At 37.2% G+C, this 13,166-nt stretch overlaps 3 protein-coding genes across 4 annotated transcripts; 2 read left to right on the forward strand and 1 right to left on the reverse strand.

The window, feature by feature from the left end:
• Positions 1–3,024, forward strand: LOC104814275 (GDSL esterase/lipase At1g29670-like). 2 transcript variants are annotated; one of them, XM_010542239.2, is made up of 5 exons: positions 1–379; positions 484–608; positions 693–938; positions 2,125–2,380; positions 2,656–3,024. In XM_010542239.2, exons 1-5 carry the CDS (start codon positions 127–129, stop codon positions 2,877–2,879), a joined length of 1,104 nt encoding a protein of 367 aa, XP_010540541.1. In that variant the 5' UTR covers positions 1–126; the 3' UTR covers positions 2,880–3,024. The 2 variants fall into 2 exon arrangements, with proteins under 2 accessions (XP_010540541.1, XP_010540542.1); XM_010542240.1 differs by having other exon boundaries at positions 2,663–2,753.
• A 1,282-nt stretch (positions 3,025–4,306) lies between these two features.
• LOC104814276 (GDSL esterase/lipase At1g29670-like) lies at positions 4,307–6,246 on the forward strand. The gene is made up of 5 exons (XM_010542241.2): positions 4,307–4,575; positions 4,685–4,809; positions 4,930–5,175; positions 5,528–5,780; positions 5,880–6,246. The coding sequence occupies exons 1-5, from the start codon at positions 4,338–4,340 to the stop codon at positions 6,101–6,103; spliced, it is 1,086 nt and encodes a 361-aa protein (XP_010540543.1). The 5' UTR covers positions 4,307–4,337; the 3' UTR covers positions 6,104–6,246.
• A 232-nt stretch (positions 6,247–6,478) lies between these two features.
• LOC104814277 (probable LRR receptor-like serine/threonine-protein kinase RFK1) lies at positions 6,479–13,126 on the reverse strand. The gene is made up of 24 exons (XM_010542242.2): positions 12,859–13,126; positions 12,011–12,185; positions 11,713–11,784; positions 11,522–11,590; positions 11,369–11,440; positions 11,149–11,220; positions 10,972–11,043; positions 10,813–10,884; positions 10,646–10,717; positions 10,466–10,537; positions 10,295–10,366; positions 10,142–10,210; positions 9,961–10,026; positions 9,803–9,865; positions 9,658–9,702; positions 9,455–9,498; positions 8,881–9,269; positions 8,585–8,780; positions 8,355–8,495; positions 8,068–8,186; positions 7,770–7,980; positions 7,424–7,661; positions 7,196–7,346; positions 6,479–7,038 (listed from the first exon to the last, which is right to left on the reverse strand). The coding sequence occupies exons 1-24, from the start codon at positions 12,953–12,955 to the stop codon at positions 6,658–6,660; spliced, it is 3,030 nt and encodes a 1,009-aa protein (XP_010540544.1). The 5' UTR covers positions 12,956–13,126; the 3' UTR covers positions 6,479–6,657.
• Between the last annotated feature and the right edge of the window lie 40 nt (positions 13,127–13,166).

Below are 13,166 nucleotides of genomic sequence, written 5' to 3' on the forward strand. Positions count from 1 at the left end.
CGCACACCCAAATTCGGATCTCTTTCACATTCATCACCTCCCATTTCAACAAATAAAAAAAAACCTTTTCTTTATTTCGCCAAATCTGATTCTTTCCTTAATTAGGGTTTTTGCTGTTCTCGTGGGATGGAGGGTTACTACAAAAAACGCCATGTTGTGTTCGTGGGTTTGATATTGGAACTAATGCTGTGTTTTAGGGCAAAGGGTGAACCACCACAAGTTCCATGTTACTTCATCTTTGGAGACTCTTTGGTTGACAATGGAAATAACAATCGGCTTCCTTCCCTCGCCAGAGCTGATTACTTCCCCTATGGCATTGACTTCCCTCAAGGCCCGACCGGTCGGTTCTCCAATGGGAAAACCGCCGTTGATGTGATGGGTAAGCTATATTCCACGTAAAAGTCTTCCCTTAAGTACATATGAAGTCAAGTCCCTAACATGGTTTCTCTCTTTGTTCTTGCACGTGTTCTTGATCTTATGAAGCTGAAATCTTGGGGTTTGATCATTACATTCCTCCCTATAGTGATGCGGTTGGTGAGGAGTTACTCGACGGAGTGAACTACGCTTCAGCCGCCGCGGGAATCAGAGAAGAAACGGGTCAACAACTGGTACGAATCCGTACCCAAAACCCGACATCACGACATGGGTTATGTTCCTTTTTTAAAAAAAAATGATCGAATCTTTGGATGAAGGGAGACAGGATAAGCTTCAGACAGCAAGTGCAGAATCATAGGAGGTTGGTGTCAAGAGTGGTGAATATCCTTGGAGGCGAGGAAATGGCGGCTAATCATCTAAGCAGATGCATCTACTCGATTGGGTTGGGAGGTAATGATTATCTCAACAATTACTTCATGCCCCTTTCCTACCCCTTCAGCAGACTATACACTCCCGACCAGTTCGCCGATGATCTTATCGATATATACAGTAAGCAGCTCTGTGTACGTTTCTTCATCTCTCTATTTTCCTCCCCTTTATATATATATTATATAATATTCTTGGTTGAAAATTTGTACAAGTGACCAATTTGGTCAATAAACGAATCGAATTACATATAATTAGAAACGTCTCAAACATTTTCGAAATTTTATACAATGAAAATGTATAATAATTAAATTGAAATATTAATATAAATAATTAAATATAATTTTACTATAAATGATATTAAAATATTAATATAAATAGTTATAACATTAAACAATGAAAACATATGACACAAAAATATAATTAAAAAACAAAAATAAATATTTGATATTTTAAAGATTTATAATTTTTTAAAAATAAAAAGAGTAAATCAATATTAAGATATGATGATAATTTAATGGAGTAGGATTATTTGGATTTCATTTTAGATTTATATAGAAAATAATACAATTATTAATTATATTATTTTATAAATTTATTTGTGGTAAAAAATATTAATTTAATAGATAATAAATGATTCAATAGATAATAGTGTGTAATGGAAAAATATTTATTAATTCACTAGTAAATAATAAATGAAAAACCATTAAATGTTGATATTTTAATATTTATTAAATAATATTTTAACCAAATATTATTTTAATACTATAAATACATTTGAAAATTATTATTATTATTTTAAATGGGTCCACTTAACGTTAAAGTACAGATCAATATAAAAATGGAATGGTTACGAATTTCTAAAACAAAAAAAAAATTCAAACACAACCGAACTAACTTAATGAAAAAATCATCGAAATTTTTTTAAAAATAAATTTTTTTATCAATAAAAACCTAATCCAAATCTAATACAAATAAAACCGAATTAAATCGAATTCAATCTGAAAAGTGAACAGTTTTTTTTTAATCCTAACCCAAATAAAGCAAAAGTGAACCCGACCGATCCAAATCCAAAAAGTTTGTTATATTTAGACTAAATTACTTATGTATTTTCTATATATAGATTTTTGTACAATACACTGGTATAAAGTAGTATCATTGTATATATATATATATATAGAGAGAGAGAGAGAGAGAAATAGTAGAAACCGTAGGTTAAATTATATATATATATATATGTATGTATTACGATCATGAGTACCCTTGTATTATATCTCGTTCCATGTGAAAATGTGTTGACGTTATTCTCATGAATTGGTTCAGTTGCTGTACAGGTACGGGGCGAGGAAGTTCGTGTTGAACGGAGTGGGACCGGTCGGGTGCACCCCGGCCGAGTTGGCTGGGAGCAGTCCCGACGGCAGAACTTGCATCGGCCGTATCAACTCGGCCATTCGTATCTTCAACCGAAAGCTTACGTCTCTCGTCGATCGAATCAACGGCAATCTCCCCGGCGTCACATCCATCTATACTAACAGTTACGGCATTTTGTTGGACATTCTCTATAACCCCTCTTCGTATGGTACGTGATTGGAAAACGCTATGAATTTTGAATGCTGTATATATAGACCCTATCGTTGGAGAATATGAAGATGGAAGAAACAGTGAATGATGTACAAATACTTTACATAATTATTATAAAGAAAACGTTACAAATCCGTGTATATATTGATTTTAGAGTTCATATATGAAAGTTTGGTATCGTTGAAATCTTGAATAGTGCTCAAGTAGATGTGATGGATTTCAATTATATCTTAAATTGGATTTAAGATGAATATATTAATAAAATTGTTGTAGGGTTCAGAGTAACAAACGCAGGATGTTGTGGGGTGGGGAGGAACAGGGGTCAGATCACATGTTTGCCGGGAGAGGATCCGTGTCCGAACCGCGACGAGTACGTTTTCTGGGACGCGTTTCACCCGACCACGGCTGCAAACGCAATCATCACTCGGCGTTTCTACCGCAGACGCACTTTTTCCGACGTTTATCCCATGGACGTCTCCACGTTGGCACAACTCTGATCAACAAGTTCTTGTTCATACATATCATGAATGTGTGCGTGTTTTAATTTTTCCGATTAAATTATTATATTAAGTTGGCCTTAGGAATTTAATCAAGAGACAGTTGTGTATGTGTGGGCCTTGTCCTAATTTTTTTTTCTAATCATTAATAAGATATTTAATCTTATTAATCATTAATTCTAATATAGACCGAATCATATATCAGATATATGTGTTTGATCTTAGTTTTTAATCTAATAAAAAATAATCTCATATTTTTAAACTGAAATCAAAATATTTTTTTCCCAAAAACTAAAAATAAAATAGCCATTCATGGCAAATATTGTGACCAATAAAAGAAAGATCCGCCGATTTAGGAAAAAGAAAAATATCTTGATTGAAGCTAATACTCCGACACGTGAAATAATATATTTTTTTTCTACACCGACATATTCTTATTAATTTATGACAATTGAATGCGAGAATATAACTTTTACAGTCCAGTTTGACTATTTCTTCGGCATGCATCCTCCCAAAAAAAAAATATTTGAATACTTTTATAAAGTCGGAGGACGTAGGTAGATTTTTTTACATTATGAACCGCGTGAAATTAAATGCAAACCTAACATCTTCACCTGTAAACTGTTCCTAACAACTATATATATAATCGATTGAATCTATTATTATTATTTTTTTGGTTCAATTTAAAGTATGGTTTTCTTTTTAGGAAAAACATAAGTTTTTTGTTTATCTTATTTTATTTATGTATTACGGATCATGGTAAACATTCACAAAAGAAATATTATTGTTACTAGAAACCACCAAATCATATAAGAAAACGAAATGGTAAATAAATCAAGGCAGAGATTTTCGGTTGATTCTTTTGGCATATTTTCCTTAAAAAAGGGAATTAATATATAGACGTATCGGCATAATCATTTGAAAAGCTGCATTTAATTTGTCAATTATATTACAAACGACATCCCTTTATTTATATATATATATATGTGTGTGTGTGTGTGTAAAGAATTATATTTTTCTTAATGAAGGGTCATAAGATGATTTAATCAAATCAAAATCACTCTTATCAATGTATTGATAACTCAATGCATGCAAAATGCAAATGCAGTGCAGTTATACGAAACGAGACAACCATATTAATTAATGCAAAGATTAATTAGTCCTTAGATCATTAGTGTAGTCTATTCCTAACGTGCCCCTTGAACAACCTCGATTAATCAAAAGTCTTTAATTTACAAAAATTCAAAATAATAATGCACTCTATTTCAATACAAAGATTATAAAAGTGTATGATCTCTTTGGAGTTTGGACCCACCATTCTTGAAATACGTAGCCCACAAAGCAAAACACTCCACTCTCTCTCTCTCTCTCTACTCTCTCTATAAATACACACATGAATTCAATGGATTTCCTCACACTCACCACCACCTCTACATCACTCATCACTTAGATTTTAAAATGGAGGGTTACTCGATGAAGTGTTGTGTAGTGTTTGTAGGGTTAGTGTTAGGTCTTACCGTTAACGGAGACCCTCAAGTTCCATGTTACTTCATCTTTGGAGACTCTTTAGTAGACAACGGAAACAACAATGGCCTCTCTTCTCTTGCTAGATCTGATTACTTTCCGTACGGAATCGATTTTCCAGGGGGGCCCACCGGCAGATTCTCCAACGGAAAAACTACCGTCGACGTCATCGGTAACGCCGTTAGTTGTTGCATGAGTTGACGTGTGTAGCAAGTCAAGATCTGACATGTGTTCTCTCTCTCTTTTCCTCTGTCTCGTTTCTTTGTTTTGATGTAATGAAGCTGAACTGCTTGGTTTCAACGATTATATCCCTCCGTACGGTGGCGTAAATGGTCAGGAGATTCTTACCGGAGTGAACTACGCTTCTGCGGCGGCTGGAATCAGAGAGGAAACGGGACAGCAACTGGTAGTACTTTACGGATTTTGGTCTCTGTGTCTGATTTCAAAACCCTATACATATATATATATATATGAACACACCTACGTGATCGTTTTTTGTTTTGGAAAATCGGATCTTTGAACGCAGGGACAAAGGATAGCCTTTAGTGGGCAAGTGCAGAACTACAAGAACACAGTTTCACAAGTGGTGAATCTGCTCGGGGACGAAAACTCTGCAGCTGATTATCTCAAGAAATGCATTTACTCCATCGGATTAGGAAGCAATGATTATCTGAACAATTACTTCATGCCCACTTTCTACTCCTCGAGTAGACAGTTCACTCCTGAACAATTCTCCGACGATCTTATCGATCGATACGGTCAACAGCTCAATGTATGTTTCCCCGTCTCAGTCTCTTATAAAGATCACAGTTTCTTGAGACGAAATTCTTGGTTTGGTATATCGAAAAAATTTCGTATGGTTGGACAAAGTTTCGAACTTTCCGATCTGGGTTCGAGTCCGTGACCAGAACCTATCGAATTTGGGCCGAGAAGATCGCATTTTCTTTCTTCTACCGGATTTTATCGTTTGTTCATTGGACTGTCTTCTTGGTTTCGTATTCCAAAAAATTCATATGGGTTGGATAAAGTTTGGAACTTTTCGATCTGGATTCGAGCCCGTGGCTAGAGTATGCTTGATCGATACGATCCAAAAATTCGCATTTTTTGTAACGTTTTTTGTTCAGGCGCTATACAACTACGGGGCGAGGAAATTTGCGTTGATCGGGGTAGGAGCGATCGGCTGCAGCCCGAACAAGTTAGCTGACAGTCAGGACGGTAAAACCTGCGACGAACAAATCAACTCGGCGAACCAAATGTTCAACAATAAGCTCAAATCTCTAGTCGATCGCCTCAACAACGATCTCTCCGACGCAAAGTTCATCTTCATCAACGCTTATGGCATTTTTCAAGATTTGATCAGCAACCCCTCTGCTTATGGTACGTTATATATAAAATTTTCGTATATACTATGGTAAGATCTTGAAGTAATTAATCGGTTAATTGGAAAATGTATATTTTTGTGTTTTTTTTCCTCAGGGTTTAGCGTTACGAACGCGGGGTGTTGCGGTGTGGGGAGGAATAATGGTCAGATAACGTGTTTGCCAGGTCAGAGTCCGTGTCCGAACCGCAAAGAATACGTTTTCTGGGACGCGTTTCACCCAACTGAGGCCGCAAACGCGATTATCGCTCAGCGTTCTTACAAAGCGCGGTCGGCTTCTGACGCTTATCCCATTGATATCTCAAGATTGGCACAACTTTGAAAAAAAAAACACTTGGACTAAGTTTATAATAGACAAATGTATGTCGACCGTACGTATTCTTGTTTCGAGCGGTTTTGATCAAATTATTGGACCGTCGCAAAACCAAGAAAAGATGGCACAATGAGTAATTATTATTATTATTATTGTTGTTGTTGAAAATATCTAATAATCATCGAATCTTAGTTTCCCACGCAAAAAGATGCTGCAAAACTAAGAAAAGGACACAACAAATTATTATCATTACAATTCACTATTGACATTTGAATTGAAATTTGTGATGAGAAAATATATTGTTTCTGATAATCATCGTATCTCAGTTTCTCATGCAAATAGATACAGAACCGGAAATTACTACTAAGCCAAAAAAAAAAAAAAAAAAAAAAAAAATTGGCATGAACCAAAATTTTGATTATGTATCCCATTGATTTGCAATACAAACTTTATGAACAAAAGATATAAATTAACTCAACAAGAACTATTTACACATGAATCAGATGAGATTATATCAAGGGGAAGAAAAAAAAAAAGAAACTAAACCTCTCCCCTCGTTTTTTTTAACTCTTGGGCTCCTGTCTGATTTCGAGCAGTTCATGTCCGCATGCAGAAGAGGAAGAAGAAGATTCAACAACACTGTTCGAGTTCCGAGTATGGCTAACCGTAGAGCTGTTACTCTCCTTGTATTTCCTCATATCCTTTAACGCCTTAAACCTCAAATCTCCAGAAGACATGCTCGATTCAGGCGTAGTCGCAGGGACCGGAGCTCGGTTTTCGAGCATGCTGACGACCTCGGACATTGTCGGTCTTTCTGTCGGAGAAGCGCTTGCGCAGAGGAGGGCCACTTTTATTACGGTCTCAGCTTCTTCCCCGTTCATTTCCGATCTCAATCTCTCATCCACTACTCGGATCCATTCCCCGGTTTCGAGACAGTGACCAGCCTGCAATACGCGATAAGACAGGTTAAACCCTCATGAATTCTCTACCAGTTCCGGGTTCAGATTCAACGGCAAGATTTCAGTCCTGGTTTACCCTAAACCCTAACCTCTAAACCCGAGTTTCATGTTGGATAAACAGAAGCGTAACTCGGGCGATTACCCAATCCAAAAGACAAACGCAATCTCCCGTTGGCACAAAGCTGCTATTGCTCTTTCCAGCAACGATTTCTAGAGCCAAAATCCCGAAACTGTAGACATCGGCTTTGAATGTCAAGTAACCCCACAATGCGTATTCCGGTGCCATATATCCTCTGCAAATGTATATGAAATCACTACGACACATATGTATATATACACGAGAGAGAAAGGTAGAGGCTTTAGGCTTTACATGGTTCCTGCCACTCTAGTACTGATGTGTGTCTTCTCCTCTTCATCGAGCTTAGCCAAACCGAAATCCGATATTTTCGGGTTTAAGTCCTTGTCCAATAACACGTTCGTGGCCTTGATGTCTCTGTGTACAAACTTCAACGGAGATTCTTCGTGGAGAAAGGCCAAACCTTTCGCTATCCCGCAACAGATCCTAAACCTCATAGGCCAATCCAGTTTAAGCTGTATGTGCGGTGGACCTATGCATTGTATAACACACGGTATTCGAAATTATAAACTTCCGTATTCATCCATTCAAGAATAGCTTATATAACCTATATTCTTGAAAACGAAAAAAAAAGACTCACAGAATAAAGCTCGAGCCAAGCTGTTATTTTCCATGTATTCATACACCAGTAGCAGCTGATCCCCTTCCACGCAAAATCCGTGAAGCTTGACGAGATTCGGGTGTTGCAGACAAGAAATTGTGCCAATCTCGTTAAGAAATTCTCGGTTTCCTTGTTTCGATTTAGATGAGAGCTGCTTAACTGCTACAACTCTTCCATCGGATAACACACCCTGCATTCGCCTTACATTAGCATTAATCACAGTATCTATCTATCATATAAGACATTAAGAACAATTTCATTCACTTTATGTTATTACCTTGTACACCGGACCGAAACCGCCTTCCCCGATCTTGTTATTTGTATCAAAGTAATCTGTAGCAGCCTTGATTTGGTTCAATGTGAAAGTTCCAGATGGTAACCCTTCTCCATGGGGACCTGTGGATTAAAGTGAACACAGTTTTCTTATACGAAAACTAACGCCAGCCCGTATGATTATTCATCACCCGAGAAAATCTTGCAAAGACGGTGTCTGAGGGAGAAAGATTAAGTTGAAAATTTCCCGGGCATGGCTTTGAGAGATGAATATGTGAAGAAAGCTGTCACCTTTACTTCTTTGAAAAAATCTTGGAAGCCAACCTCTCCACCAAAGAATTCCCAGTATAAAGACAACAAGAAACGGAACTCCGATTCCCACTACGACATACGCTACCCAACTCTTCCCGGGATGTGAACACTGTTTAGAATCTGCACCTTAATGTGTTAGTCTAAATTCCTACATTCGATAAAAAGGTAAGTTCAGAGTATAACACGGTAAAAAAAATAAGTAAGCTAACCCGAAACCACAGAAATAGCTGATATGAGAGGACCGTAAACCCCTCTTGTAGGAATCCTAGTAGTTCCTTTACCGTCCCAACTTAACCGAATAGCTAAAAAGTGGTCAGTCACATTGACAGGAAACGATTTCATCACGGGCTTTTGAGCGCCATTCGCCTCGTTCACGATATTGAAGTCCTTCCACACTAAGTTCCCCTGCAAAATTTTATGGGTTTTTTTACAAACACATATACGTACATACACATTCAATTGTTTCAAAAGCCACTTGATTTCTTCAAAAAGAGAGAACCTTAACCTGAATGTAGATGTCGAAAAACCGCTTCCCGAGGCTGTTGTATGTTGCATCATTGGTGAATTTTATCTCAGCAAAATCGAGATTAACGGTATATTTTCCGTTTTCTAAGCAAGCATGGAAGTAAGTGAGGGAGACCGGAGCTATCCGAGCTGTGGTGTAAAGTTCAGACAGGTTTGATGACGGGAGGAACGAGATAAATCTCGTGTTTTGGTAATTGTTATCGTCCATGAAGTCCCCGGTGCTACTGAATCCCCAATAATCGTCGGGTTTCAAATAATTTTTAGCAACACCTCCTTCAACGTCTCCGTCTCCTTGGTACAGATATCTTTTTTTGTTTTCGTTCACTTTCACGTCATTTCCACCGCAATTCACATGGAAGCAGTTAGAATCTGAAAGACAATGAGAAAGAATTGACTAAGCGAATTCCCGACATTATTAATCCTATAAAGTCGTAAGCTTTTATGACTTGAAGACAGACCCGACAACTATCTTCTATAAACGGACACCTTTGCTCAAAGATTAAACGAAAAATGTCTCCAAGAATCTTCAGATGCAAATCTGTAAATGTACTTACAGTGAGGACACTTGAAATCTTTGATGCAGGGAAGAAGAGTGCTCCTATAATAAAAATCAATCAGAAACAAAGAAAAATTCAATATCATTTGAGAATAAATCTTTCAAAAGATTGCAAACTTGTAAAAAGGATGTTACTTCCAGATTCAAGAAACAAGCATGGAATTTTAGATGGAACAGATAACTCAAAAGAAAGAATCTTACGGGTTTTTCATCGAAGAGCTCCCGAACAAGTTAAGATTCAGATTCCTAGTACAACAAAAATGGGATGATATCAGCTGAAATGACAATCATCTCAACCAAAACGGTCCGAGGAATGCAATGAAAGTCATCGTAAGGTTATTCTTACAGGTTCTTCTGACAAGAATGATGCTCGGGACCTTGCCATGTAAGGTTATTATACGAGAGATCACTGTGACGACAATCAAACATGTAGACCATAACCTGGATACACATTTTTCAAATAAAAGCTAGAAAAACATATAATACGCAAAACGAGACACATACATAGTGATTCCATCCCGTAATAACCCATCTGGAACGTCTCCTGTGATCATATTTCCTGTCAGAAATCTGCCAAGAAGAATCGATTAAGGAAATTCCAAAGTCTGAGGTTAGAAAATACATTTTAACATAAGCATTCATACGCGCTATATATCTAGTTATATAAAACCGAACTTCTACTTACATAAATCTCACGCGCTCTGCCTGAACAAACGAAGGTATCTCCCCAACCAACTTGTTGAAAGTCAAATCCCTATAACCGACATAACAAGAGCAGATGAACTGTATGATAAGCAAGTTCACTCTATTCAATGTGAAAAGGAGATGATATTCTTACAACGTCTCCAAATTTTTCATAGTCCCGACATATGGAGGAATTTGTCCATCAATGTTACAGTTCCTCAATACCCTACATAAGAAAAAAAAACCCCGATCAATACCCAAAAAAAAAGACATGGCAGTTGAAAAAGCTTCAAGAGGCCATATAATAGCAAAGCTCTCAACTTACAATCTGATTAACCCTGTCGCATTTCTCAACACAGGGAATGGTTGGTCCGGTCCATTTATATCACCGATCCTCCTGAAAACGATAAATCAATGAAACAATATTGTCATGTGTTGGTAAATCTGAAAAAAAAAACTTAAGGAGAGTCCAAACATTGTCTTAGTGGTTAAGGTGTGTACTCACAGATCTTGAAGGTTGTTCAAAACCGAAATGACAGATGGGATTGGACCGTCGAGACCAGATGCAACCATTTCTCTTCAGACATTAAAAAGAACACAACTATAAAGACTCATTACCGAAAAGAAACGCTTTGGTTCCTTGATAATCAGTATACTGAAAAAGGGTCTTACAGTCTTGTGAGTTTTTTCCAGTTCTGTAAGAAACCGGGTATTCTTCCATGGAATTGGTTATCGTTGATCCTCCTGCATTGTGAGAAAGCAAACAGCAGATTGACCGACCGTGATAAATGTATAACCAAGTTAACCAGAAAAAAAGGAGCAAAAGCTTACAAATCAGTAAGATTCTGTAGTCTAGATAGTGAAATCGGTAAGTTGCCCGTCAATTTGTTGGAGGAGAGCATCCTGAATATTAAGGAAATGAACCGACAAAATTATTTTATATACTTACGAAAATTACCAATGTTGTAAGAAACAAGGAGAAAAGAAAAAAATATAAGATTCGCTCACAGTGTCTGCAAGTTGAATAAGTTCCCAAGCTCATTCGGAATAGTTCCAGAAATTTCATTAGCTTCAAGATTCCTGTTCAAAAAAGCAATAAGAAACGAATATAACAGCATCTTCACAAAGAGAAATACTCAAGATTTTTGTCAAACAAAAATACTCTTAAAGATCATTTGGGTAAGCAAGTAACAAGAAGACAATAACAGGTTAAGTTCGTGAAACTTACAAGAATGTCAATGTAGTGACGTCTCCCAGCTCTTTCGGGATTTCTCCTGACAAACGATTCACAAGAAGAGAACTGCAGAAACCATTTGATTACTCTACCAGAAAATTCAGACACTTAACCAAAAAACAGAACGGAAATAGTAATGATTCTTACATCGAAGTTAACTTAGTTGACGCCCATTCACGTGGTATGCTTCCGTTGAGGTAATTGTAGGCCAAATCACTAAAACAGGGCAAGAATTGCTGATTTGAAATCAGTAACTTTTCTCATCTTACAATTGGAAGAAGAAGAAGAAGAAAACTTGTCTTTTTAGTTCACAAGCCAGGTTAAGACACTATACTTACAGTTCCCGGAGGTTGGGAAGCTTATCGATTTCACGAGGAAGCATTCCCGGAAGATTATGCCCTTTGAGTGAACTAGAAAAAAGCATGAAGCAGCCATAAGAAAATGACAACTACTATCTAAAAGACTAAGGTATATTCATTTTCATCCACTCTCTATCATATGGCTCATGCATTACACATTACAAACTATCGAAAACATTCGGAAATATCATTATCATCAGCTTTTTTCATATAGATTGAAAAACCCTTTCATGAGACAGACCAGACAAGTTATAAGCAGAGTAAGAAAGAGTGTTACATTTTCACAACATGACAGTCAGTGCCATTTGTCGGGCTGCATTCACATATAATCTCGTGCTCGGCTTCCTGGGGAGGAACTTGCGTTAGCCCCACCATTTCGATGGTGCAGTCATCAGCATCAAATTTCCAGTACTTTGAGCCCAGTGTGGTAACGATTTGCTGTAAGGCATCGGCTATATGACAATGACAGGCAAAGAAACAAGCATCATCAGTATAATCAGTGCTGTTGAATATGATCAGAGGAAATGGAACAGCTTCATACAAAAGACTGATAAATAAAGATATTCATAATAGTCAACTGAAATGGTCTGAAAAACATCACAAATGGCGGCATTGTTAATCCAGATTTGATAATCAATTGAAACTTCTGCTGTCATACTGAATATGGAGGAAGCTACTCAAATTGACTTGGTCAATCTGAAGATCAAGTCCATCGCTGAACTCAATGGTCAAACTACAGACAATCCAATTGCTTAAACAAACACGTGTATGCAATGACTGGATAATTTAATGACCGAATCACTTGTACTGGCCTTGAAATTCCGATCTTAATACTTCACATGAAAGAACCCTACCAAAGAGAATTCTCCAGAGACGTTTCCATGGAACCAATCAGAAAATCCCATTAACAAGGAACAGAGAGGGGGAAACCCCAGAATGTTAAAATACTAAAGAAGGAAACTTCAGGAAAGAAAAGGAAGCAGTCCAAAAACAAAAGGCGCAAACTTTTCGAAAAAGTCTTCAAGGGTCAGACGAGAAATTTCCAAAGAACAAAACCCAGAACTCAAATCTGAGAATCGAATCAGTGAAATTCAAAACCCAGAAAGAGAACAACTTCAAACTCACCTTCCTCTTTGGGCAACTTCAAAGCGGTGATTCTGCAGAATCCGAAGCAAGTGATGGCAAAAATCAAGAAAACAAAGAAATTTTTCTGGGCAATCATTTGATAAGTGGACAGAAGTCCGGGGATAACGCAGGCAAGACAAGAACACTGATTAGTGTCGGATTAATGACAGGAAAACAATCAAGATCTACACTTCGGAGGGATATTTGCCCTTGAAATTGGCAACGATTCGAGGGGATTAGAGATGGATTCTGACTCCAAAAACTCTCATGTGAATCATATAAACAGAAAAAAAAAAAAAAAAAAAGGA

Source organism: Tarenaya hassleriana, unplaced genomic scaffold (genome assembly GCF_000463585.1).
Source record: "Tarenaya hassleriana unplaced genomic scaffold, ASM46358v1 Cleome21, whole genome shotgun sequence".
NCBI lineage: Eukaryota > Viridiplantae > Streptophyta > Magnoliopsida > Brassicales > Cleomaceae > Tarenaya > Tarenaya hassleriana.

Bases quoted from the DNA above. Each gene is read 5' to 3' on its own strand.
- LOC104814275 (XM_010542239.2), top strand. From the start codon at position 127: ATGGAGGGTTACTACAAAAAACGCCATGTTGTGTTCGTGGGTTTGATA. The intron at 609-692 runs GTACGAATCCGT...CTTTGGATGAAG, and splicing joins AAGAAACGGGTCAACAACTG to GGAGACAGGATAAGCTTCAG. The intron at 2,381-2,655 runs GTACGTGATTGG...AAATTGTTGTAG, and splicing joins CTATAACCCCTCTTCGTATG to GGTTCAGAGTAACAAACGCA.
- LOC104814276 (XM_010542241.2), top strand. From the start codon at position 4,338: ATGGAGGGTTACTCGATGAAGTGTTGTGTAGTGTTTGTAGGGTTAGTG. The intron at 4,576-4,684 runs GTAACGCCGTTA...GATGTAATGAAG, and splicing joins AACTACCGTCGACGTCATCG to CTGAACTGCTTGGTTTCAAC. The intron at 5,781-5,879 runs GTACGTTATATA...TTTTTTCCTCAG, and splicing joins CAGCAACCCCTCTGCTTATG to GGTTTAGCGTTACGAACGCG.
- LOC104814277 (XM_010542242.2), bottom strand. From the start codon at position 12,955: ATGATTGCCCAGAAAAATTTCTTTGTTTTCTTGATTTTTGCCATCACT. The intron at 12,186-12,858 runs GTGAGTTTGAAG...ATTGTCATATAG, and splicing joins GAAGTTGCCCAAAGAGGAAG to CCGATGCCTTACAGCAAATC. The intron at 11,044-11,148 runs GTGAGCGAATCT...CTTAATATTCAG, and splicing joins TTATTCAACTTGCAGACACT to GATGCTCTCCTCCAACAAAT.